This window comes from Ailuropoda melanoleuca, chromosome 16 (assembly GCF_002007445.2).
Source record: "Ailuropoda melanoleuca isolate Jingjing chromosome 16, ASM200744v2, whole genome shotgun sequence".
In the NCBI taxonomy this organism is placed as follows: domain Eukaryota; kingdom Metazoa; phylum Chordata; class Mammalia; order Carnivora; family Ursidae; genus Ailuropoda; species Ailuropoda melanoleuca.
The window spans coordinates 66172120-66198244 of record NC_048233.1 but is presented as its reverse complement, the minus strand read 5'-3'; the positions used below and the strand labels follow the sequence as shown (position 1 = coordinate 66198244).

The window sequence follows — 26125 nt, the reverse complement described above, 5'->3', positions numbered from 1 at the left end:
CAAAGGCCCCCAACTGAATGCAGGACAGCTCCCTCTAAACTTCCCTCCCTGCAGCCCCGAGAGCCTGCCAGGCTCATCTGGGACCCTCAAATATTTACTTCCTTCCCTTCTGCACCGGCTGCGGTGCGTGGCCGGCTCCCTGGAGCTCTCAGCAAAAGAGAATTTCATAAGAGCTCACGACTGTGTGTTCGAGACTCTGTAAAGTGCAAAGAAGATACTGACCCAGCAAAAGAAGGTGTTGCCATGGCTTAGGTTCTCCAGGGGAGCGCAGGAAGAGAGGGGGTGGAGGAGAAGGGAACGGGAGGTTCTAGAAGGGGTGAGCCTGGGGCGGGCTGGACCAGTAATGTCCAGTATTGCACGGGCCAGGAATGTCAGGCTTGGATTTTAGCAAGAATGTCAAAGTGCTTATTGAGGGAATAATGTCAGCTGGCATTTACTGAACACTTAACCCGTGCCAGGCACCCGGCTCCAAGCCTCGCATACATTAGCTCATTTAAGACAACAGTGCCCTGCGGTCAGCAGAGCTGATCTTCGCCCTAGCTGTACCAGCAAACAGTGCCTGTTGTTCAAGGTCAGCTCGTCTCTTACTGGCTTATGGCCTGGACATAGCGCTTATCACATGTTTTCAGTATCACCCCTGGCGTAGGGACCATCACTAACCCCCTTCTACAGATGAGCAAATAGGTACAGAGTCAGGTAAGATGGTGCCCAGGCCCTCCAAGGTCATAAAAGGAGGCTGGCCCAAGGGCCCTCTTCCCAACTACGGGATTTATGGTCTCACATTCAAGATGAAACCCGTTTGGTGACATGGGAGGCAGGCCCGGAATTACCTAAGATGTTTTAAAACAAGTACGTGAACAAACAGAAAGACGGAGCTCAAAAAGAGGTGCCGTAAACACACACAGGTCATGGATTCCTTCCACACAGGGAATGCCACGGAGGAGAGCGCGGTTTCGCTCTCCAGCGTTTAATGGACGGAGCGTTAAACCACCACGGTATTCTCTAGACTCTTCTAAGGTCCAGTTCTGTTTTGTGAAGCTCGACGTCTCCCGAAGGCTTTTGAAATTCAGCCCCTAACAATATCTCGCCAGATCCCAGATCCGGAGGGAAAGGGGCATCTCGGTCACAGAAGCAGGGGCGGAGGGCACGGCTCCAGGGGAGGCCCAGTGGTATGACGGGAGGGGGGTGATAAAGGGCCCCCTGCAGCCCAAACGGGGTCCTGTTAGCTGTCCCTGGGAAGTGAGCGTATTAGATTCCCGGGGCTGCCACCACGAAGTAGGGTACCCTAAGCGGCTTTAAGGAACAGAAATGTATTCTCACACATTTCTGGAAAGAAGTCTGCAGGGCCACAACCCCCTCCCCCCGAGACTCTGGGTGGGCTTTTCCTGGCCTCTCGTCAGCTTCCGGGGGCATCAGTCAGAGCCTGGCATTCCTTGGCTCGCAGCTGCATCACCCCGATCTCTGCCTCTGTGGTCAGCCGGCCTCCTTCCCTCCTATCTTCACACTGTCTTCTTACAAGGACACCCGTCACGCTGGATTAAGGACCCACCCTACTCCAGCATGACCTCATCTTAATTAATTCATCCTCAATGATCCCAATTCCAAATAAGGTCCCATTCTGAGGAACTGAGGCTTCGGAGTTCAACATATCTTTCCGGGGACGGAATTCAACCGATAACAGTATGATTCTTACTTTCAAAGAACAAAAAGCAGAAGCAGGATGTCACCTTGTTACACAACAGCAGGGCAGCTGTCACTTAACACGTAACAATTTTTTTTTAAAGACTTTATTTATTCGTTTGAGAGAGTGTGCAGAGGCATGAGCTGGGGTGGGTGGGGGGAGGGCAGAGGGAGAGGGACAAGCAGAGTCCTGGCTGAGCAGCAAGCCCGACGCTGACCTGCGGGGTGGGGCTGGGCTGGATTCCAGGATCCTGAGATCACAACCCAAGCCTAAGTCAGATGCTCAACCAACTGAGCCACCCAGGCGCCCCTCTCCTTAATTTTTTAAATGGCCACCTTCTCTCTATATCTTCATAGTGTCCTTCCTCTATCTCTGCATTCCAATCTCCCCTTTCCATAAAGACATAAATTTCCACTTCCCAATTTTCTGGGGAATTATGCATGTGAGCCAAGTACTAGTGCTTTGGTGGAAGAGCTGAATTACTGCTGACCTTTGATACGGATAATACCCCAGACTCCAGTTTTGTCCCCTCATCTCTGCCTGCCCTGTAGCACCAAGCTTACAAGAAAACGTTACATGTGGCGCCATCTAGAGGCAAAAGATAAGAAAGACGATAAAAAGGAAAGGAAGTTTCTATTCCCTGGAGTTGCCTCCCCCTATTTATTTCTTGGGTGTTTCTTATTCCAAACTTGCCCTCAGAAGCCTGTTGTGGATTTCTGCCATCACACAAGAGCAATGAAAAGTCGTGCTCAAGAAATGGCTGGAAACGGTAAAAGCAAATACAATGCAAGTTCCATTTTTGTACTTTTCTATCTCTGAGCTTCCTGGAGACGCGCATGCACACGTTCAGCCTGAGATCTGGAAGTTTGTACCTGCCTGATCAAAGACATCGATCAATTACCTTTTTCAAAGATGAAGAGCACTTTGTGACACAGAACTCAAACCTCCACGACCTCTCCCCCATATGGTCAGGACCCAGAGAGACAGCAGCTAAAATCCAACACCAGGCTAGAAGGAGATCTTAAGGCTCGTGACTCCAGGTCACGTGTGAGTTCCGGAAATTTGGACTGCTGTTTCATTATTATAGCGTGTGGCAGTAATCACACTACAGTCTCTTCTTGCAAAGACTCCCAGCACTAATGGCCATTTCAGAAATAATTTACAGAGAAGAACATCATCGATGTTTCTCAGTCTTTTTCAAAAGCAGGTTAGTAGCAATAACACACAGGAGAGAATCCGATTCTGCACAGTAACAGCAATCTAGGAAAAGAAAGCCTGCGGTCTCTGACGGAGGAAGGCGATGGGCACGTATCCTCTGGGACAACAAGCCAGCTCTGGTCATCTCTCTGTGGCTCAGGTCCCTCATACGGAAATCATGACAGTCCTTTCCTCATAAGATCTGTGACAATCAAATGAGTTAATACAGCGCAAAGTGCCTGGGACAGGGCAACCCAGAGGAAACTCTCAAAGTATCTCTGTTTTCATGGGGCTTCCGTATTTTTCTAAAACATCTCTGTTCCTTTTATTACCAAAAAAAGGTTATTTGATAAAATGATCATTTTATCAACCAAAAGCAGAAATTCACTCAAACTATCCCAAAATGAGCCTCTTCTCTCAAAACTCTAAAGAGGAGGTTCTCCAGATTCAAAAGGTGGAAAATTTAATGACTCAATACCAGTGGAAATTTATTCTAGTCCATTAATAGATATTTCACAAAGTCAGAAACATGACTAGTAAATAGGTCTATGGGAAAACATTCAACCTCTTTAGATGATAAAAAAATAAAACTTAAAATATATAACTTTTCTATTAAATTAGCCAGAAAAAATATTTTTTGAAGATATTACCCAATGCTGCCAAGACTAAAATAAAACCAGAATTCTCACACGTTGCCAGTGAGGGAGCACACGCTGGTACGAACCTTTAGCGAAACAAGCGGGCATCGGTTTCAAGAACCAAAAAAGGCGCCTGTCCTTTGACTCAGTCATTTCACTTCCGAGCACCCAGCCTAAGAAAAACTATCAAAACGGGGAAAGTCATGTCCACCCTCATATTCACAACACTGGACACTATTTCTAACAGTGGAAAAGTGGAAACAACACAAATGCCAAATCATGAGTCAATAAACTATATTATACCGTGTGAATGGAATGTTTTTTTAAGCATTAAAACTGATAGAGAAATATGAAAAAAATACATTAAAATGTTAAAAGGTCAAAATGTTACCGGGGAAAAAGATCAAAATATAACATTGCATACCCACAGCGATTACAGCTGGGAAAAGCCCTGAATAAAAACTTCTAAGATGCTAACCATGGTTTTGTTAGAGTTCAGGCTTTAAATGTGTTGCTGCTGTTTTTCTCCTCCCCGTTCTCCCCGTTTTTACAGTATGTGATTTTTATTATGTTTATGATTTAAAAAAAAAAGAGTTTCTTCCTGTCTTATGAAAATCCTTCCTCTGCTGTAGGTACAGAATAGCTTCTCACCGCCTCATATCCCACCACAACATAGCTCTCCAGGCTCTTCTCTTACCCTCTGGAAAGGGCAAGAATTCTCCGTTTTTGTTTTTTTTTTAATGATTTTTTATCATATTATGTTAGTCACCATACAGTACATCCCCGGCTTCCGATGTAAAGTTCGATGATTCATTAGTTGTGTATAACACCCAGTGCACCATGCAATACGTGCCCTCCTTACTACCCATCACCGGTCTCTGTTTTTAAGTGTACTATCTTCGAAATGCCAAAGTTACTTCACAGGATACTGGAGGCAATCACCTCTCTGCGGTGAGGACATCAGCCACTTGCACTCCTCCCCATAAGTACACACTGTTCTAAAGAATCGGAGAAAGGACAAAGAAGTGGCATCAATTCTACAGCACGCTCAAAGAGCCCTCGAGAAGATGGTGCCGTTGGGACCCTGAAGACCTCAGCGGGGCCCAGCCTGGCTAAACCATCATGTATACTGCCCTCCAGGTAGGGGTAAGTTCCTTCACTGAGCCCAAACATTTAAACACCCAACACAGGGCAATGGTTAGGGTACACCCCATCAACGTGATGGGACAGTAGGCAACCTCACAAAACAACAACCGTGAAGGTTAAATATGGTCATATGGCAAAGGGCCTCTAACGCGAAGGAGAAAAAAGCGGGTAACTCCATCACACATACCATACCCAGGTGCTGTGCTGTGTGCATTTCACCTCCCCAACAATGCTTACCAGAAGCCCTGTTATTCTCATTTTGGAGAGGAAGCCACTGAGTGAGGCAACCAGGAAGCTAAGGCATTCTCATTCAAACCCCCCCCACCCCGGTCTAGAACATGGTGGTAATTTCCCTAAGATCACATAGTATGTGATCTGGGCAGAGGGGTGGGAGGGAGCGTGGGGATTTGGACAGTCTGTCCCCAGTGTTCATACCCTCAACCCCTGGACTGGGAAGACATACGTAAGAAATTCAAAATGGAAGTAAAGTATGTTTTAGAAAAGTGACCTCTCTTCCTTCCCTCTCTTACCTAAACCTTTTAACGTTCTTTTCTTATGATTTAAAGACAAAAAGAAAAAAAGAAAGGCAACAGAAGAGAGGTTCTTTAATGTGTGTTTGTGTGTACAGTTTTTAAAGTTATGTTTTGATCAAAACCCTAAATAAATGTCAATCAAGTCTTTATTACGCCTGGGGGTTATGGGTAGGAACTAAGGAATAAAAAAAAAGACTGAGAACAGCCAAGACAAGCCTGTTCCAAACCAAACGAAACAGCGCCAGGCCGCTGCCTGCCCCATCGTTTTTCTTTTTTTTTTTAAATATTCTCTTTCCATCACCTTTTCCAGTTTGTGCATGAATTCTGAAATCATGGAACGGAACTGACACAAGACACAGAGTGTCACAGAGTATCCTTACATCACACAGCTGCTATTGACAGAGCTGGGAATAAAGCTTAAGTCTCAGGTCCAAACCCTGTAGGCTTTCATAAACTGACCCTGTGCTGAATACTCCCGGCTCGGCGAAAGAAAATCTGCATTGACTAGAGCTCACAGACACACCGTATGCCAAAAATGCTCATTCCCCACCTTCGTGGAGTGTTTAATAATGCTCAACTGGACAGATTACAGAGTTCATGCACACGATCTCATGTGTAACTCAAAGTACAAACGTTACGTTTCTAGCAATTTCGAAGACCTGGACACAGAGAAAGCTGAAATAGACATTAAGACTTTTTAAAAAATTCTGCAAAAATAAAAATGCATTATGTATACTGGTCTGTTTGGGAAAAAGTCACATGCAATAAACAAAATGAATATCCCCCCCACACAAAAATATTCCTAATCCACTGCCTCCCAAACCTTCTAATATTCCTTAGTCACCCCCCCCAAACCTTCTCTGAAGAGGGGGGGCAGGCAAGCAGGGATACCAGACCTCGAGACGGATGAGGGGCCAGTCTCTGAGCCGGCAGCCTGCCCAAGGGAGCACATGAGGAGGGAGGGGCGGCTGGCTGCAGAGGTGGGCTCCAGCCCAGTGTTCCTTCCCGTGCGTCAACAGACTGGGCCTCAAATCCCAGTAACAGCTACGTGAAAGTTCAAATTATCATCTCCTCAGCCATTTCCTCAGCTGGCTTCCAGAAAGAGAGCACATTTGGAGCCAGAACACACAGTTCTCCTGTCAGTGAGGCCCTGTGGCCTGGTGCCCGAAGCCCACGGACGAGCCAAGAACCAGTGTCCAGCTGTGTGGTCCCAAGGCAGTGACCCACGAGGGAACCCTGAGCCCAGCGCTCCTCAAGTGTCATTCCCGCCTGCCAGGGTGCCATGGCCGAGCTCACTCTGCAGCGCCAAACTTTGGTGCAGAAGAGAACTACACTCTACAGGGCAGGGAGCGCGATCTTCCAACACCCCGGACGCCCTCGCTCACATCTGGAGCCTCCTTTCTTCTAGGTCACCACAGACCCCAATCCCATTTTGAGGGCACAGAATAGAAAAGAGGCTGAAAAACGGGGTGGGGTGGGGAGGGTAACAAAGGACCCCCCAGCTCTTGGTGGCGCCCATGTGAAGTGGATGCCCAGACCCTATTAGCAGAGACAAGGGCAGGTGGCAGCAAATTACCATGTAAGCACTACCAGCTCCGTGTGGGCTACTTGGCACAATGCTACGCCTCATTTAATCAGTAAGAACGTTTCACAGTGTACAAGACGTGAAAGACTGTTACCCGCCCGGGGCCTGGGGGTCAGGCAACCCTGAGTTCAAATCCAGATCTGCTCCTTGCTAGCTGGGAGACGCGGAAGCTACATGACGTCTGGGAGTCTCAGAGTCCTCATGTGTAAAGCAAAAGTAAAGACAGCACCCCGGGGTGGGGGTCTGTAGAGCCCGGTGGGGGGGTCCTCTGTCGTCCCACAGCTGTGGCTCCGTCCCCACCAGGACTCCAGGCTCCACACCGACCATGCTGCTCCCAGGCAGAGCAACAGAGTGCAGCAGCCTCTGCACTCCAAACCCACCAGCCTGCAGCATGGGGAGCGGGCAGGGTCTGAGCCAGGTCAGGCCCTCGTCCCCGCGGCCCCAGGACCCTTCCCACCCCCACCCCGGCGAAGGGCCAGGCCACTCACGGCACTCCTTCTCATCACTCTTGTCGAAGCAGTCGGGCAGCCCGTCACACTGCCAGGCGCCGGGGATGCACCGGCCATTGCCGCACATGAAGTTGCCCGGAATGTTGCACTCGTTGGTGAAGTTGTTCCCAGGGAGCAGCTGGCTCTCTGCAGGAGAGAGGGGACGGGGAGATCAGATGGGCAGAGGCGGCAAGGAGCCACGTCCCCACCACTGAACGGGCTCTTATTCGACGCGGGTCACGTTCGTGAGACTTCCGGTATGCAACCTGACTTCCCTGGGCCTCAGTTTCCTCATCTGTGAAATGGACTGGTAATCCGCCCCACCCCACCCCACCCCCACTTCTCTTCTTCCAAAGAGAAGTAAATGGAAAAATATGGGGAACACCTGTAGCAGGTGCTCACTGACGTTCTTCTTTCTCTGTCGAAAAGCTCAGTCATAAAACCCAAACATTCTTTCCAGGCCATCAACAGTGGCTAAAAACGAAGGTTCCAGGACAGGAGTGATCACTGGGCTCCCACTGCCTCTAACAGCAGGAACTGCGGGCTCCTTCTAGGCCTCGGACTCCGGGGCGCTATAACCACTGAATATTTGAACCTGGGCCAGTCGGCAGGAACACTGGGAGACCATTTCCCTTCAGCCCACCAACCCACCTGAGGTCACACGGGGAGGAAGGCCAAACTGAAACTTGAACTCAAGCCTTCTAAATCCCATGGAGGGGGGCCCCAAGGTCACTGGACTATTTGCCAAGAGTTCCTGGAGGTTTAGAACCAAGTCCCAAGGTTTAGATCCCACTCCACTCAGCACAGTCACCAAATGCCAAGGCCCTGACCAGAAAGGGCCAAGTCTTAGGCTGGAAAGCAAACAGGGAAGGCCAAGGTCATAGGGAAGGGGGTGCTGAATTCATCCCCCAATGGACCCCAGGGCAGATTTTAAGGGGAGCCAGAATCCGATGATTCACACCAGTCTGAGACAGTGTGGTCAGTGGCCGGGAGATAAGGAACCAACTGGGAGTAAGGCTGTCTTAGGGGAAAAGGAGAGAAAAAGACCAGGATCTCCACGGGTCCCTCCTGAATCTTCAACAAGCATTTAATGAACATTCATGACCAGACACCTGTGTGGGTCCTAACCACGCAGAGTTGAAGGCGGGGGGCCTCCCCCTCCAGGCTGGGACGGCATGAGGGTATGCTAATGATCTTATTGCCAGGTGCAGAGAAAGAGGGGTGCCCAGACCTGCCTGGGAGCAGACGAGAAGAGCAGGGTCCACGGTCCTCTTTCACAAGCTTTACCAAAGAGAAGCGTCTCATGCCAGATCCCTGACATGACCTCTGCTTCATGCCACTAGCCTCTACGTGGCTTATTTTTACCAGTGAGTCTCCTCATAAACCCCTACGTACCCTTTCGCATACCACGTCTGCTACTCTACGAACTGTTCCCCGACTTCCCCAAGCATAAATGAGCCCTCACTCTGTTGGGTAGCTTTCGTACCATGAGGAGATGCTAAGAATATTTTACAACGGAACAAGGAGGCAACAACAAATGGCAACGGACACAGGCACAGGCAAGCAGTACCACGTCAGCCACGGATATTCCTTGTACACTACCCACCCCACTGCACTGAATTAATATCTATGTCCCTGTCTCTCTACTGGAAATAAGCTTTTGTGGTTCACTGAAGAATTCTAGAACAGCAGCTACAGTGAGGAGGGGCCTCACCCTGCCCCAACTACCCACATTAGAACCCCGAACATCTCCCTGACCCCTCCTCACTCCATCACCCCCTACAGAGGGCCAAACCCGCCCCCCCCCAGCCCCGCAAGCTGATCACAGTGCCACAGGCTCACCTCCAGCCCCAGTGGCCTCCATCCCCTACCAGCATGCCGCCAGTCTCCCAGCTTGGCCTCCCCGCCTCCCCCCACTTCGTCCTCTGTGGCCAGAGGGACTTTTCTAAAGAGCAAATCGATTATGACACTTCCTCACTTTGAAAAGCCATTGAATGGCTCCCCCATGTTCTTAAGATAAAGTAAAAATTCAAGGCGTTAAGGAAAGGTTCCAGAAAGAGGTGGCATTTGCAGTGGAGGCTGACAGATACAGAGATGAAACACAGCGCCCTTCAGGCTCAAAGAAAAGAGCGCAGGAAGGCTCAGCCCAGCGCACTGAAGGGGACGAAAGAGAAACCCCACAGCTCGGATTGTGAGGGCCTGCAAACATATCATGCCGCTATCTCCCCTACTCCACCAGTGGGGTGGACGGGACGAATCATGGCACCCTGTCCCCTGAGCCCACACTCAGTATCGGACTCCCTCTCAAGAACAGACCCCAAAAAACCACCACCAACCCCGAGAAAAGCATGAAACCAATTCACCACCTTCGGGCAAGAGCAATCACAGGAGAAGGAGAATCGTAGGAGAGAAGCCTAGAGAAATGGGCAGGCGCTGGATCCCAGCCAGACACGGCACGCACATCCCAGCCAGACACGGCACGCACATCCCAGCCAGACACGGCATGCACAACCCAGAATACCCACCCATTCCAGCTGTTTCCGAACAACTGCTCTGGGCTCCACCAGCAAGCTCCCGGGGAACTCTTTGGGGCTCCAGAACGCAACTATCATTCTGTTCGGTTCAGAAATCACTTACGCTTGCCTTTGTAGAGCTGGCTCCTCGAAGGCAAGCCCCCCGGAAAAGTCATTGTAACTGTGAAATCTTGCTCTAATAAACAGATTTCCGGAGCCAGAAAATCGGCCAGATTAGATTCCAAAGCACTTGCTCGGAGAGTCCATAGGCTGGCGGGACACGGACTTAACAAGTGAGAGGGCGTGGGCACACTAAATGTCTGCCCGTGACACACAGGTGGTCCTGCCAGCCATGGGCTTGCGCAGGTTTGGGGGCAGGACCAGGGGTCCCTGGGTCCGGGGAAGGCCGACACAGAGAACACTCTGAGCTTCTGAGCAACCCTGCTATGCATGCACGGGGGACGGAGCCTTGCGCTCCAGGAAAGTGACCCTACCACTGAACTCAGAAGCACGAGGAGAGCAAAGAGAAGTTAAATCCTGTCGGCTCTGAATTCAAAAATTTTACTTAAACCCATCCGATGTGCTTTTCTTAAACTGGCATCATCCCATCCAAACCGCCATGTCTTCTTAGCCCCTTTAAACCAGTGGTTCTCAACAGGAGACAATTCTGCTCCACTCCCCCTGCCTCACCCAACCTTGGGGGACACATGGCAGCGTCTGGAGACATTTTTGGTCATGGCATCTAGTGAGTCGAGGCCAGGCACATGGCACATCGACAACACACCAAGCTGCCCCTCCCAACAAATAACCATCCGGCCCTAAACGTCTATAGCGTGAGGCTGAGAAATGGAGGAAACCATGTCTCTTCCCACGCCCCCCAGTTCCTTCTCCTCACAGCACAGTGAGAGTCTGAAGTGCTACCGATGGCTTCTCCGTGCCCTGGTTAATACACCGAAGACTCGTGCCATGGTTTCCAAGACCTGTCATGATCTGCCGGGACTACCTCTGGCACCTCCTCTCCTGGAACATAAATGTCCTCCCCACATTGAGGACTCCACGCGTTGCTACTGGCTGAACCCAATTCCTCAGCCACCTTTCACCTGGTGTTACAGGTTGAACTGTGCCCCCGCCCCCATTTGATATGCTGAAGTCCTATCCCCCGGTACCTCCGAATTTGGGGACAGGGTCTTTAAAGAGGTGATTAAGGCAAAATGAGGTCATGAGGACAGGCCCTGATCCAATATGACTGGTGTCTTTATAAGAAGAGGTGGGACACAGACGCGCACAGAGACCATGGGAGGACGCAGGGAAAAGATGGCCATCGGCAAGCCAAGGCAAGAGGCCCCAGAAGAAACCAGCCCTACCCCAGCCTTGAGCTCAGACCTGGGAGGAAACACACTTCTGTTGTCAGAGCCAGCCACTCTGCAGTGCTTCACTACAGGAGCCGAAGCAAACTCACGGGTCTGGCTGACCTCCGGCTCGTCCTCAGCCCCCGTCTTTCCATCACTTACAGCGGAGAACTCTTCATCGACACCCAGTCTAATGCGGGTCCCCCTGTTTTTCACTCTGACAGTATCCTGTGTTGTCCTTCATCCCATCTGTGCTCGCTGTCGTGTCTACACTCCCCCCCACCAGGCTCCCAAAGGCAGAGGGGCGCCTTTTCATTCAGCGCATCCCTGGCCCCCCGGTACCCGGCAGGTCCCCAGCAGGTGCCCTAAGAAGAGAACCAAGGGTTGGGTTATGATGCATTCCCATCCCTCACACTCTTCCTCGCAAAGTTCCATCCGCTCTCTGTCTCATCCCCGAGAAAGGGAGTGGGATCTGGACACACACAGTTAAAAATAAGGGACATGGGGGTGTCTGAATGTGTGCACGTAAATTACTACCCCGTCTGCTTTAAAAGAGGTAAGAAATCTTTTCAGCCCGGCAGCAGGACTTTCTAGTGGCTGAAATATTTATCCCATCTCAGTGTCGTGGGACACATTTAGAATCCAAAAAAGACAAGCATTAGCACACAGTTGGCTAGCTGGGGTTTCTCCTTCTCCCTTTTCTTTTTCATTAAGCTGAAAAATGAAAGAATTGCCCATTTTCACTGCAGCACATCACTTACTTAAAATAACTACACCATCTGCACCAAGAACGAAAAAAATTCCAAGTCCTCCCCCAACGGGCAAAGGCAAACAGCATGCTGCAGCAGCTTCTTCCGAAACTTCTGGCACCCACAAATTTATATTTGATGAGGGGGCCAAGACTGGAGCAACTGCAGAATCTCAAGACAGCTGCTGCATCCACCCCAACTCCCCTTCTGGAACACGGGCAGTTAGTGATGTCGACTTTTCCGGCTGAGAAATGGGAAATCTCTTCAACCCGCCAGAGGCCTCCGCATGCTCCGCTCTCCCTCTGCTGATCCCCTCCCCCCGCCACACACACACACCGGGACACTCCCGGTCATGATGCAGAACAGAACTGACATCTGTAAGCTATCAATAGGCCCCGCTTTCCGATTTCTGTCCAGTTGCCTCCGTTTTCATCCTCTGTCTCCGAGCAATCTGGTCCACAGGCTCAAGGAACAACAAAGCAACACAAACATACAGACAGCTCCACGTTCTGTTTTTCAGCTCTCAAACAGAGCTTTCCTAAAACCTCCCCAGAGAATTAACACACCTCTTCCCGCTGCCTGGTGCCAACAGGCATAACACTACGGGGCTGCTGGAAACCAGCCTCTGGTTCCCCGTTGACTCCCTTCTTTGACACGCACAGACGTTCCACGTCCTGGCTGCATGCAAAGCACCAAGGGAGCTGGTCTGCCGTGATTTGTTTGTAAACGTGCCTGGAAAATCCCCGAAGGTCCCCCAGACTGCATGCTGCTCCATGTGGTGGCATCAGGGTCCGAGGGAAGCAGAGACATCTGTCCCAAGCACATCCCAGAGCAAACGGCTTTCTGCTGACTGTCGCTACAGCCTGTCATCAAGAGGGAACCGTCCGAGCCAGGCTGAGGATGTGCCTCTGGCTCCAAGGACCTACGCACAGCCAGGTCTCTGCTCTGACTCTGCACACAGCTCTGCCCCGGGAGAACAGTCCCGTAGCCCCCAACTCTGTCTATCCGTCGGTTCGAGGAAGATACAGCCCAGGGAAACTGGTGAGAAGGTATAAAATGACTCATGGGCTGAACCCAGGAACTGCTGACCCTTGGCGTTCACAGATTTCACATTTACACAGATTCCATATTTACACGTACAATGCATCCTATTTACACAGACACTGAAGGAAGATCGGGTGTAATTTTACTGCAGGAACAACGAATGGATGGAGCAAGTCGCCTGCACAGTGAGTGAGCCTAGCTGTCTGCCCAGCACCTGTGCTTCACACGGTTCTCGTTTGCTCTTCGCGGGAAATGCAGCACAGCAACCCCTTATACGATGACAAATGCTTTGTTTCCTTCCTGAAATGAGTTAGCAAAAAAAGCCAATGGCCAGTATTGACGGGGCAAGCAAAGAGAGTGAAGAGGTCTAGGAAAAGGACAGCTCTTCACCAGGAAATAGCTTTATAAATTATTTTTGTCCCGTATTTATAGCCTCATTAAGGGCCTGAAGCTGTTACTTACATTTTTTAGTCATGCTTCATTGCATTTCATGAGGAAAATTATGTAGGAACGGTGTTAACGTCCTGGGGATTTGCAGAGCCTTCCGTCTGCAGCCCCTGAAAGGTCCATGGTCCACAGCTCGGGGCTGGGGGTGGGGCTGGATGGCAAGGCAGGGCTCCTCGTGGTGCTGACCCTCAGAGGTGCACACGGAGCCCTACCACACCCTGCTCCCTCCTCTTCAGGCTCCTCTCAACAGCCCCTAAGAATCAGTTATTATTGACTTTTCCCTAGGGAAGATCTAACATCTTCTATAGCTCTCAACACATGGCAGGCGTCTGACACCAGTTCTTCCTCCTTTACAAGAGCCCCTATGAAACAGGCAGCCCATTTTGCAGATACAGAAACAGAGACTGATGATGTAACCTGCCCGAAGTCACACAGCCAGCAGCTAGCATGGAGGTGTGCAAACTTTTCAGGCCAGGCTGTAAAAATTTTAGGCTGTGTGGGACAGGAGGCCAAGTTAAAGATACACAGGTACTTATATAAAAGGAGAGGAAAAAATATTCCACAGAATTTTTATTGGTGAAGTTCAAAATGTTATAATAATGGAGAACAATTTTCCATAAGATAGACCAACTAATGAGAAGAACAGAATTTGAGGGGGTGGGTGGTGGGAGGGGAGGGGGCAGGTAACATCGCATTTAATTTGAGGTTCAAAGTTATAGTGTTCCCTATCACCAAAATCTACTGCCAACGTTTAATTTTTTCCACCCTTTAGAAATGTTAAAACCATTCTTAGCTCGGGGACTGCAGTCGGCTTGCTCTGACCCGTGGGCCACAGTCCGCAGACTCCTGAGCCAGAAGATGAGAGGTCTCAAAATTAAAAAAGGACCTTAAGGTTGGGGCGCCTGAGTGGCTCAGTCGTTAAGTGTTTGCCTTCAGCTCAGGGCATGATCCCAGAGTCCTGGGATCGAGCCCCACATCAGGCTTCTCCGCTAGGAGCCTGCTTCTTCCTCTCCCACTCCCCCTGCCTGTGTTCCCTCTCTCGCTGTCTCTCTGTCAAATAAATAAATAAAATCTTTAAACAAACAAAAAAAAGGACCTTAAGGACCCCACCCAAAGACACCTGCTCTCTATCCAGTATCTCGGCCACACTCTGAAATGATCTGAAGCCACCGACCTTGGCTAGCCTGCTCCCCCTATGTGGTCAGCAGCTAGCAAGGAGCCAGGCACCCAGCAGACGCTCCGTAAACACCTGCTGACTGAAACAGGCATGATGCATCCGGCCCCTTCCAATTCTGACCCCCTCAAGTTTGCCGACTTTATCTAAACCCCACTTGAACCCATTTATATTTCCAAATGAGATCGGGTCTGAGAACACTTCTGAGCGCGTGGGAGGAAAGGAACAGAAGTGAAGAGCCACCAGGTGAACTCTTATGCACACCGGTGCCCTCGCCAAGGGCCGGCTGCAAGTCAGGCCCAGGGTGTCCAGCCCAGGTGAGAAAGCCCTCTGTCTTCTTAGCTTTGCAATCAGCAGCAGCAGGAAGTGCGAATCAGGCACTGAAGCTGCCCTGAAGGGCGAGACAGGGGACAGCTTTATGACCAATTTTATCAGGCTTGCAGATAAGCCAGGCTTAAGAGAGGGCCAATCAACCCTGCACTTAAGCACCCCTCAGAAAAAGCCACGGGGTCAAGAAGAAGGATTTTGCTCTGACCCCAGGTTCAGCTCAGCCCTATCCGCCCGGGCTGGCTGTCATAATCCCTACAGTCACTGGGGACCATTCTGCAGCTTATGTGGTACTTGGCACAGAGACACCCAGGCAGGGTAAATGTGGAAAATGAAAATACCAAACCAAGCCAAGGAATCAGGCCAGAAATGCAAAATGAGCTTCATTTAGACTGAAAATCGCTATCCTTATGAGCTCAGGGTAAGGAAGGATTTCTGAAATAAGACTCAAACACAGCACAGACCAGAAAGACTGATAAACACGACCACACTAAAGTCTAAAACTCCTGGTCAACAAAAGATACCACAAAGAAACTTACAAGGTAAGTCACTAACGGCAAGACTGCCTCTGCCGCATTTATGACCCACAAAAGATCCCTACCGAGGATGTTCCTACAAGACCGTATCAGAAAACACAAGCCATCCAATAGGAAACTGGACAGAGCATCTGAACAGGTACTTTCACTGATGAGACAACTCAAAACGCCACTTAATATATACTCCAGCTCACTTGTAATCAAAAAATAATTAACAGAACCAGAAAGTTCTCTTTCACACCCATCAGACTTGCAAAAATTTGAAGTCTGACATTTTCAAGTGGTGAGACGATGTGAAGCAACGGGGACTCATGCTGCACGGGGCAGAGTAACTGAGAGCAACCCGGAAACTTCTCGTGAGGCGGAAGACACTCCTACCCTTGGACCCCACCAATCCTCTTCCTGCACATCCCCAGGCCTGAGGAAAAACGCATGAGAGACAGCAGCAAGAGAACCTTCGCTGCTGGTTCCGCGAGGATATAAAATTCCAAGACAAACTGAACGTTCATCAAAAGGAGATTGGATGAAAAAATCAGGACGCATTCATACAATGGAATACAACACAGGGCTTCAATGTAACGAACTGGGGTGGCATGACTCCATAGGATAAAGCTGAGAAATCTAATGCTCAGTGAAAAAAAGCAAGTTGCAGAATATTATTAACATCAAGCTGGAAAACTGTAAGACTTTAATGGATAGACAGAGATGCAAAAGTATTTTTTAGGGACACCTGGGTAGCACAGTGCGTTGAGCAACTGACTCTTGATTTTGGCTCAGATCATGATCTCAGGGTCCTGAGATCGAGCCCTGTGTCAGGATCCACGCTCAGTGGGGAGGTCTGCTTGAGATTCTCCGTCTCCCTCTGCCCCCTCCCCTACATGTGCGAGAGCATGCTCTCTTTCTTAAAAAAAAAAAAAAAAGGTATATATATATATTTTTTTGAAATGTACAGGAAAGAAAAATAGCACATTCATGAGAGTGGTTACCCTCTGGCGAAAGGGATCAGAGGGGACACGATGAACTTCAAATGTAAGATTTCTTTCCTTAGAACAATCTGAAGCAAGCATGACAGAGTATTAGAATTCAGGGGAGCTGGGTGGAAGGCACAGGCTTTGTGTTATTCTTGGTACTTTCCCCCACCCTTCAAAAAATGTTTCATTAATAAAATTTATTACAAAGAACAAAAAATATGCTAATATTTGAGGAAAATCTCTGAAAGACATATGGAACCATTTACCACTGATATCCTAGCTTCAAAAGCCCCATCAACTATAAAAGGATGAGAGATAAAAGGGGGCAAGTGTTCACAGTGGGGAAAAAAGAGCAAATGCAAGGACATCCATCTGGGAAATTCGGTCTATTATGAGCTCTTTTCATTTTCTGAAAGGCAGCAACAGTTGCAGAGTACCAGCAAATTGTGGAGGAAAAAAATAAACACATCTCATAGGATAGATTTACCCACCCAACTCATTAAGCCATGACATTCCAAAAATAAAAATAGCAAGGCCCAGCCAGAAGGTCAGGTATTTTTTAAATACTAACTCCCTGAGATGTCGGGGTGGGAAAAGCCACAGTAAGGCGGTTTTTCTCAGAATAGCCCATGCCATCTGCCCCCTCACCCCTCCACAAGGGGCTGCAGGAGGCCAAGCAAAGAGGGGCCTGGCTCTGATCTGGCACGCCCAATCACACCTGCCAAATGCCTGACTCCCTAAAGCTGTGTGACTTCAGACAACTGAGCTACCCTCTCTGAGCTAAAATTCCCTGCTTGCAAAACTGGGGTAAACCCACCCCCTGGGCAGGGTTGCTGAAGGACAGAGAGATAGAATATCTAGACATATAATAAAGGGATAAAGTAAATATAATAGAGTAGCTGGTGGATACTTGGGGTTCAGTAAATTGGACGTATTGGCTACTCCTTCCTTCCTGCCATGCATTCTCCCTGACTCTCCTCATAGAGCTGGTACTGTCAGTGGTACTCAGAGACTGGGTCTTTTTTCTCCACTTGCCGCCCTAGAAAGGACACAGCCTGGGCAAGTGGGCCAGGCTGTCTAAGAGTGCATGTTGCTTACGCACGAAAAAGTGGACTAGGGAGACAGACCCTGGGTTCTAAGAACATAGTTAAGGAGTTCACAACGTGACCTTGACTGTGTCTCTTCCAACACACAAAACAGTCTCAGTTTGATAATTCCTAAGAAATAAGTACCACTTCTTGGATCATCCCTAGGGATCTTTAACAGCAGCCAAACTATGAACATGACTCAACCCTTCGGAACAACGTGGTTATGACGCGGGTCAAAAGAGAAAGGTACGTGGGCTTCTCCATCAGGATCTGAAGGAGTTGCTCCACATCCCTGGCCCTCAGTTTTCCCATGTGTAAAATCAGGCAGGAACAGATGACATCCAAGTTCCTTTTTAACTCCAAACTTGCTATTCCTGCTTCTGTGGACACATACCCAGTCCCCATGGCAGGCAAACACTCGCCATCTGCCTGTCCTAGATACATTCTTCGGCATGTAAAAATAATACCTGGGATTTACATAGAGCTCCTCCACTACAGAACTGAAAACATCCCTGCAAGGCAGGTCCTCAAGGTCATTCCTCCTTTCTCTATACAGAGGGACTTCAGACCCAGAGGTCAACCAGCCTGTAGAAAGTCAGCATGGAAGCTGGCCAGAGAATCCAGGTTCCCAGACCCCAGCTGACACTGTTCTTGCCTCTGCTCGGACACTGCTGGTCCCAGCCTCCCCTGCAACTGGAGGAAGTAATCTCCAGGGCTCCCGGAATCAGATCTAACTCCCGTTCCCTAGGGACTCAAGGGCCTCTCCGGTTCACTCCGATTATCCACAATCTTCCATCACGCCTCAGCAAATGAACGGCGGTTTGGCTTATCACTTCCGATCAAGGGAGGAACTCTGCCAGGGAAATCACAAATACCAGCCTGTTACCACCAAGCAAGGGTGGAATACATATTAACTGGTGCGTCTTCTTAAATTTTCTTAAGTAGCTAATCCATTAAACCGGTCCATCCGGCTTCTACAATCTGCTCACTTGGGCACCCTCCCTCCGGTTGGAGCGCGAAGACAGGCCTTCCATCATGAGGAATTAGCTGACTTCTTCAGCAAATGATGTTTGTACATCTAGCAAGTGCCAGACTTAAGCAGTATTTACTGCTGGCATCCCTGCTTGGGTATGCACGTCCGAATGAGCACGGCTTTCGGAGACAGCAATTTACCTTCGTGAGAGACTTGTCGGATTTGGTAAATCAAAGGGGCTGACACCGTGAAGACTAACCTGTTTCGGTTTTCCAGAATGCAGAGAGTAGCTTAGGACGATGGCCCAGAAGAGAAATGAAATTAAAGATTAAAGAGGGATTACAGAACTTGTCCCGCTCAGGTCAGCCAGGAGCCCACAAGCTCTGTAATTCCACCTCTTCCCAGCTCAGGGAATGGCTTAACCCTCTGGGCCTCAGTCTCCTCATCTATAAAATGGAGATGGACCAAATGCAACCTTGACAACCTCCCTGGGCAACCCAAGGGTCACACAGGGGCACACAGGGGCAGAGCTGAAAACATCAGAGGTCTTGGCGTGTTCCCCCTCACACCAGAAAACCTAAAATAATTTAAAAGTCAGTGGAAGCTTCTGGGATTATCACACATTTTATAAGACAGCATGCAGATAAAGGCTATAAGATGAGCCAGAGTTCACTTGTTAAAGGTATTATTATTCACTATTAGAGAATTACCATTATATAAAGGCTGGACGTAACGCAGGCACCTAATATGCCATTTGACCCAAGATTTCTGTTCTAGTGTAATGCCATGATTAATACTTAGAGGAAGGGTGAGCTCAAGTGTGAAGGGACCCACCTCGAACCATGCACAACAGAATCCCACCAGGCAAGAGGAGAGATCACAAGGAAGCTGCTCGTTGAGAAATGATCTTCAATAAATCGAATGTGCCCCACAGTAAGGCTCCGCTGAGGCTGCCACAGCACTCCGCGACCAGGGGCGGCTCGGCACCGAGAGACTGGGAAGAAGTCCAAGGCCTGAAGAGCCCAAGACCATGACTGATCTTTCAACAGGTGCGAACCCCACAGTGCGCATGGTCTTCAATCCCCGGACACTCAGCTGGTTCCCACCCCCTTATTCCTTGAATCTGTCCTCACGAAGTCAGCAGTGGCCTCCTGATTGCTCAAAGCCACAGGCTGCTGTTCAATCTATACCACAGTCAGAGATCCACTGCAATGGACCAGCTGGACCACTCACTCCTGAAGCTCATTCCTCGGCCTCCCCCACACAGCTGGCTCTCGGACCATTCCCCCTCAGTCACCCTGGAGACTCCTCTCCCTCCACACATCCCTCAAGGGTCTTCAGAGTTCTGCCTCCTGTGTGCTTGACAGATAGACACGTGTTCCCTGGATAAAGCTGTCTGATCCGCGGTTAGGCTCAGCCTCCAGCTCAGCACCCTCCCCTGTAACTCCGTCCTCCGCCCACAGCTGCACACTACCACCCCTACTGCTTGGGATACTTCCACCCTGGGCACAACCTCAGCACGTCCAAAACAGAGCTCTGGATTTTTCTTCTTAACCTGCTCTTCCTGCATCACTGGCATTTCAGTTGGGAGAACCACCAACCACCCTTCTCCCTCACCCCCACCCACATCAATCAACCAGTGCTAACTGCATCCCATACCCACCCTTCCTCACCATCTCTACCACTCCCAATCCCCCACTTCAAATCCTACCCTCTTGTCTGTTTTGCATTAAAGCCTTCCTCGATGGCTTTCCTGGCTCTGGTCTTGACTCCTAAAAGGCATCTTTCACCAAAAGTACAGCAAATCTGACCATGTCACTCACTCACTGTTTCCCATCTTCTCTTGGCTCCCATCCCATTAAGGGTAAGGCCCAAGGTCCTGGGGTCAACACAGGAGGCCAGTCTATCTCTCCTACAGGGCTGCCCTAGCCCACCAGGTGACTTTACAAGCTCCCATCAGACCTCCCCACATAAGCCACGCAAACCTCTCTCTTCACTTATCACAGTGCTCTCCTGTCTGTGTGCCAGTCGGCCCCACCACGAGCAACTGCTACACCAGGAGGGTGTGTTCTAACGTAGCCCAGAGCCGAAGACAGAATGTTTGTTGGTATGGATAGATGGAAAAAGGGAGGGGAGAAGAGAAGGAGGAATAAATAGCGTGGGTGGATGGAAATGCGGACGGTTGCTTCTTTGTGCTAAAATATTATGAAAATCATTTTATGGATTATTCCTGCAAGCCAGGATTATTCCTCAACCCTGGGACAGTCCGCATTTGTGTGCACCTTAAGATTTATGGAACAAAAACATATTTCTTCATGCTCAGATAATAATTTGATCTAAAGTCATTTACTTGAAAAATGAGAGTGGGGGGAGGAACCAAAAATATTTTTTATTCATATTATTATTCTCTTTCCTGAGAGGTCCATGGACCCTTGGATTTTCTACGAAGCAATCTTCACGCCTGGCTTGGCTTCAGCTTAAGCCAATCATTCTTCATGGATGAATATAAAATATTCAAAGGTAGCCCAACACTTTCGACCATGACCTGAGCAGGCAAGAGCCTGCCTCCAGAACTCTTGGGCAAGAGAACTCTGTGTATGATATGGGCTGTCAGCAAGATCTGGCAAAGCTGCCCATGAGACAGATTCAGGCTTCCATCATGACCCATTCTCTCAGAGCCAGCTCGCAAGAAATCACGAATGGACACACGTTAGGGGTGGGAGAAGAGAACCAGGTTCATGTGCATGTAGTAGCTAAAAACACCCGTGAGAGTCAGACCCGTTTCTGCTCCATGCTGGGCTGGAGGTGGCCTCGGTCAAGCCTTGAGACCTCCATCCACACGGAGGCTGACTTCCCCTCTCCCCAGGGTAAATCCCAAACCGTCAGCACCCTACACTTGGCCTTTTGTTTGTTTCTTTCTGTATCCAGGGAGTAGTGACAGCTGCACCAAAGACCATGGCATTTTGGGCTGGGACTCTGCTCCAGAAGCAGTGAAGAAGCAAGCCTTCAGCGAGTGCAGGCAGCGAGGGTGGCCTGGTGGAACGAAGGGACCTCCAGGGGTGTGGTCAAGGGTCTGTCTCCGTCATCAATGGCCATGGGAGCCCCAAGGCCCGTTCCTGGCAGCCCTGACATCCTCGGCACCAAGAGTCCAGTTTGTTTACCAATATGGAAGATGGCAACTGTCCCCAGGCTCTGGGCGTGAAGCAAAAAATACCGGCTCCAACGAGAACCTGCCGAGAGTTGAAGAAGCAGCCCTGATCTAGGAGATGTGAGCAGAATAAAGCAACGTGATGAAGCAGAACGGCCACCACGGCTTGAGAAACTCTCCCCGTCCCTTCTTCTGTCCATCATGCGCCTTGATGCTGAAGACATGAGAGACCACGGTTTTGCAAGAGAAATGAGGCAAGGGCTCCAGCTTCTCACTCCATGTTGGCGATAATCAGCTCCGACAGGCTCCAACCCCTGCCTGGCACCGCTCACTTTCCTCCGCACATCACGATTTGCCCCGTGCTGCACAAACGATAATGCGTTTACAGGCGGCAGGGACTTTCCAGCCAGGAAGAAAAATTTCACCTAATTAAATAAAAACAAAACAGAAAACCAAAGCCTTTCACCGGTGCCAAGAAGACGACCAACTACTGATCTTTTGTGGACTTGAGAGGCAGGGATGCCAATCAAGCCGCTGCTCCTCCTCGATCTCGTAAAGCAATCCCGTGTCCCTAACTGCGAAGAACGCCCTTAAAATCAGGAAGAAAAGTGCAAGGAGAATGGATAGAGAAAATGACCGAGCATGTCCCAGGACATAAACACTGCTAATATATAGCAGGACAGTGCACCACCTCACTGGCAGTTAAACAAAGGCAAGGGGATATGCCATTTTTAAAAACAATCTGAGAGGCCAAAGCTGAAAAGATGGATAATTCTGAGAGCTGGCGGGCACGCGAGGAAGCTGGCACTCTCACACTACGGTGCACCCTCGAGGCCGCTGGGCAGTCTCCGGCACTATTCATGGCGCTTACCTTTGGGTTCCATTTCTAGGAATCATGCTTAGGAATATGTAAGTGCACAGAGACACCCATAGGGGGTTCTTTCCCCATATACCTACTCGTCACGCTCAAAACATCAAAGAACTGAAATAGGGACCAAGAGGGAGATGGGTAAACGTGATAGGGTGTATCCGTGCTAGAACACCACGGCCTGTAGGAAGAACATCCTCAAGAGGGTCAGAGGGGGAAGCAAGCTGCAAAACAATCCATAGAACATAAGCTATTTTTGCTGATCTCCAGAGACGTATGTGATAATAGACAGGCACCTGTCTTTACGTGCACATCTGCAAGGTCCTCGAACGTACACTCGGAGCGAAGCACCTGAAAGGTCTCTTGAAATCAGGAGTATGTTGTTATTGGCATCTTTTCTCTAAAACGAATTCCTTAAAATACCTCCATGGTAAAAATATGGCTGAAGAAGTCAGAAGAGTAACCAAGATGAGCCGGGGGAGGGCTTGCTGAGCATGGTTCATTAGCAAATCACACGCAAGCGCACGGCTGTGGCATCTTTAACCAGAAGAAGCAAAAGCCGACAGGAAAAGGTCCTCCTCGTCGCCAGCTTACAACATAACAAAAAAGACGGAAGCATTCCCTGAAAACTTTAGAGAAGTTGGGCGAGAGCCCTTTTACATAATGATGAAACTAAAAGCCCCAAATGTTTGGCACCCAACTAAAAAAATAAATAAATAACCAAATAGGGAATCATTTGGAGAAACCTGGGCGTGGCTGTTTCTTAATGAGCTATTCTGGGAAATTACCCAAAGGCTTTACTCCCTTCTATTCCATTTCAGGACACAGCTACCCTCCCCAAGAGAGCTCCCGAGCCCCCTTTCCACAGGCCCATGCCGCCCTTCCCTCCTGCCCACCCCAGGCTGGCAGCCTGCGTGGAAGTCCGAGCTCTGACTCTGATCAGGGGAGAGAAATCAATTTGTCCTCTGTGAGGAATGCAGCGTGTCTCTCCAAGGCAAGCTTGTGCTCACTGCGAGCCCACAGTTACGGCTTGCTCTGGACTCCCGCTTCCTCGCTACGAGACCTTCCAGGTGGCAGAAGGCCACACTTTCTGCTGGAAGACAGGGGCTCATGCAGCCGAGAGCGCCGGACCCGGGAGCCCGAGGCTGATGGGGCGTCTCTGGTCACCAAGGTTCCGGAGTCGCCCTCCCAACCTATGTTGGGTGGAGGGTCATCCCACAACCCGCCTTCTGGAAAAGCGGACGGAAATTAGGTGTTTTTTTAACATTGAGCGAAAGGAGCCAGACACTCCTAGTCTTGCCAGTGCAGAACCAGGCAAAAGCAATCTATGATGTGGGAAGTCAAGAAGAGGGGTGGGAGGACCAGGTGGGGACACCGTGGGGTTGCTGGGGTGTTGCTAATGCTCTATTTCCTGATCTGAGCACCGGTTCCCAAGGTGTGTTGGCCTCGTGCAAATCCACGGAGCTCCTCACTAAACATCTGTGCCCTCTTCACTATATATGTTAAATTTCTGTAACAAGCTTACTTAAAAGAAAATCTTTCCAATGGGAAGATGGCTCCCAGGCACTGACTCTGTCCTTTCTTTTCTACAGCCCCAGCAACTGGCAAATGCACTGGTCAAAGTCACGCCAAGTCCAATGGTGCCTGGTGCCGTGGTGTGGTGACGGGCAGGAGACTGGCAGTGTGAGCAGTGGGGAATGGAATGTCCACCATTTATTTTTAATTGATTTGCTCATTTTCTCCTATCAAAACAGCCTCACTTCTTTTCTCCAATGCCCAAAATGGCATCAGCCCCACCCGGATAAACCCCAAGCATGCAAACTTCTCAGGCCTGGCACAAGGCTCTGCGGTCCCATCTACTGAACCCGTTTAAAGAACGAGCCTGCAGGAAGCATCTGGAAGGTCTGCCAAGCTGCTCCAGCCCTCACGCCAAAATGAGTCTGAACCAGGGGTGTGACTCTCCCCTTCCACGTCAGGGCCACCTCCAGTCACCTTTGCCCTCACGCCCCAAACTCTCCTGGGGTTAGTCCTGGTTATCAGGGATCCTTGGGGTCTTAATAAACTTCTCCATGCGTTTAGTTTGGGGGGGGGGGTTCCCCTCTTTTGTTAAACAAAAAGGGTTTCTGTTTGTCTTTGACAAAAAGAAAAACGTAGAGTTTACAGAAAACTATATGGAGAGAAAAGTGATCCAGAATGATTTACAGTGGATGAGCCCACAAAGTAGGCAACTGAAGGCTGATCTCTCCCTAAGGCTAAGTGAGAACCTGATTCTCTCTCTCTCTCTCTTTCCTGCCTCCCTTGCTATGATCATCTTTTCAAAAAGGCACTGCCAAGTCACTACCACCACTGCCCAGATGTTCAGGGAGAAGAGCCTCAGCTCAAGGAAAGCATAGCTGGTCATAGCTCACTAGCAGGGCGGCTGCCACTTCTGGGGGGCACAGCAGGAAAGCAAGGAGCAGCGAGGGGAGTCTCTGATGTGAAGACATCATCGGGTTACCCACCCGTTGCCTTCTTCCGGCAACTTTGATTTGTCTGGCACAACCAGGAGCATCATTTTACATAATGGTGTTACCCCATTTTCATTAAAGGCCAGGTGGGTAATGCCATGTTTTGTGTTCGCTACAGTTATATGACGTTCCTGTCCAGCACCCCTCTGTCTGTCTGTCTGTCTGAGATCAGTTTCCTATGTGCCCACAAAACAAACAGCTTCTGTTCAAACTTCAGACCAGTGCAACTCAATCTCCTGACACCTCCCCCACCCCAAGAAAAATCCCAAACTTGTGTAAACACGGAAAGACCTGCTCGAAGCTCAGACTGAGAGCAAGGCGGGTGGTGAGGTGTGCAAGGAACACCTCAGGCCACGCTCACCAGGCCCAAGAATCACACACCCACAGTTCAGCAGCAAGCCACAGATCCAAAAATCACACAGGAAGGCCTGAAAAAGAAAGAACCAACCGAAGACTTTTTTAAAAAGTGTCTTTATTAAGGGGGGGAGCCGGGAAGGGGGTGCCAGTAAACCCGGACTTGATCAGCTGTCTTCCGGTGCCTTCTAGATTCTAGCGGACAACATGTAAACGGAAGGAGCTGAACCCTGGATGGTCCCGCCTCAGGGGTCAGCAAAGCTGGTCAGTGAGAGGCAGGAAGACTTCAAGGAACAAAGCTCGAACACACTCCCTTGGGGGTTACAAGCACATGGGGAGGAGCAGGAAATGGGTTCTGTAAAATGCCATCCAAAGGAAAAGACGCCCGTCCCTCAAAGTCCCTCATCATAAGCAAGCTGCCAAGAGGCTGAGGGGCCCTTCAAGCAAGCACATACTTTCAGGAAAACATCTGCTTTTACCAAACTCCACTGAATCAGGTGCTATCCTCAGTACTTGTTAAAGAACAAGAGAGAAGAAAGCCCAGAAACATTTACAAGACCGGTTAGGTCTCAGGATGTCCGTTCAAATAAGTAAGAACAGCATCTCCAGCCCTATGTACACCAAATATAATCATCGATGAGCAAGCCAATGTAGGCACAGCAGATTTATTTATAGTCCAAAATTAAGAAGAACTTCAGAACTGTAGCACAAAAGTAGGGATTTAAACATCCGTGGATTTCCATTCTCTGCCCCCAAGCACAGCGCTTCGTTCCTACCTTTTCCACCCACCGTGTTTCCCGGTTTCCAAA

At 49.6% G+C, this 26125-nt stretch overlaps 1 protein-coding gene across 4 annotated transcripts in view; it reads right to left on the bottom strand.

Annotated features, from left to right (window-relative positions):
• Positions 1-26125, bottom strand: part of LDLRAD3 (low density lipoprotein receptor class A domain containing 3) — a 226796-nt gene that overhangs the window by 155985 nt on the left and 44686 nt on the right. For 3 of the 4 annotated variants that reach the window (XM_034645435.1, XM_034645437.1, XM_019807237.2), the window contains exon 2: positions 7269-7415. In XM_034645435.1, coding sequence (XP_034501326.1) covers positions 7269-7415 — 147 coding nt within the window. Of the gene's footprint in view, positions 1-7268; positions 7416-19273; positions 19299-26125 lie in introns of those variants that run through there. The other variant, XM_034645436.1, reaches the window with a different exon arrangement.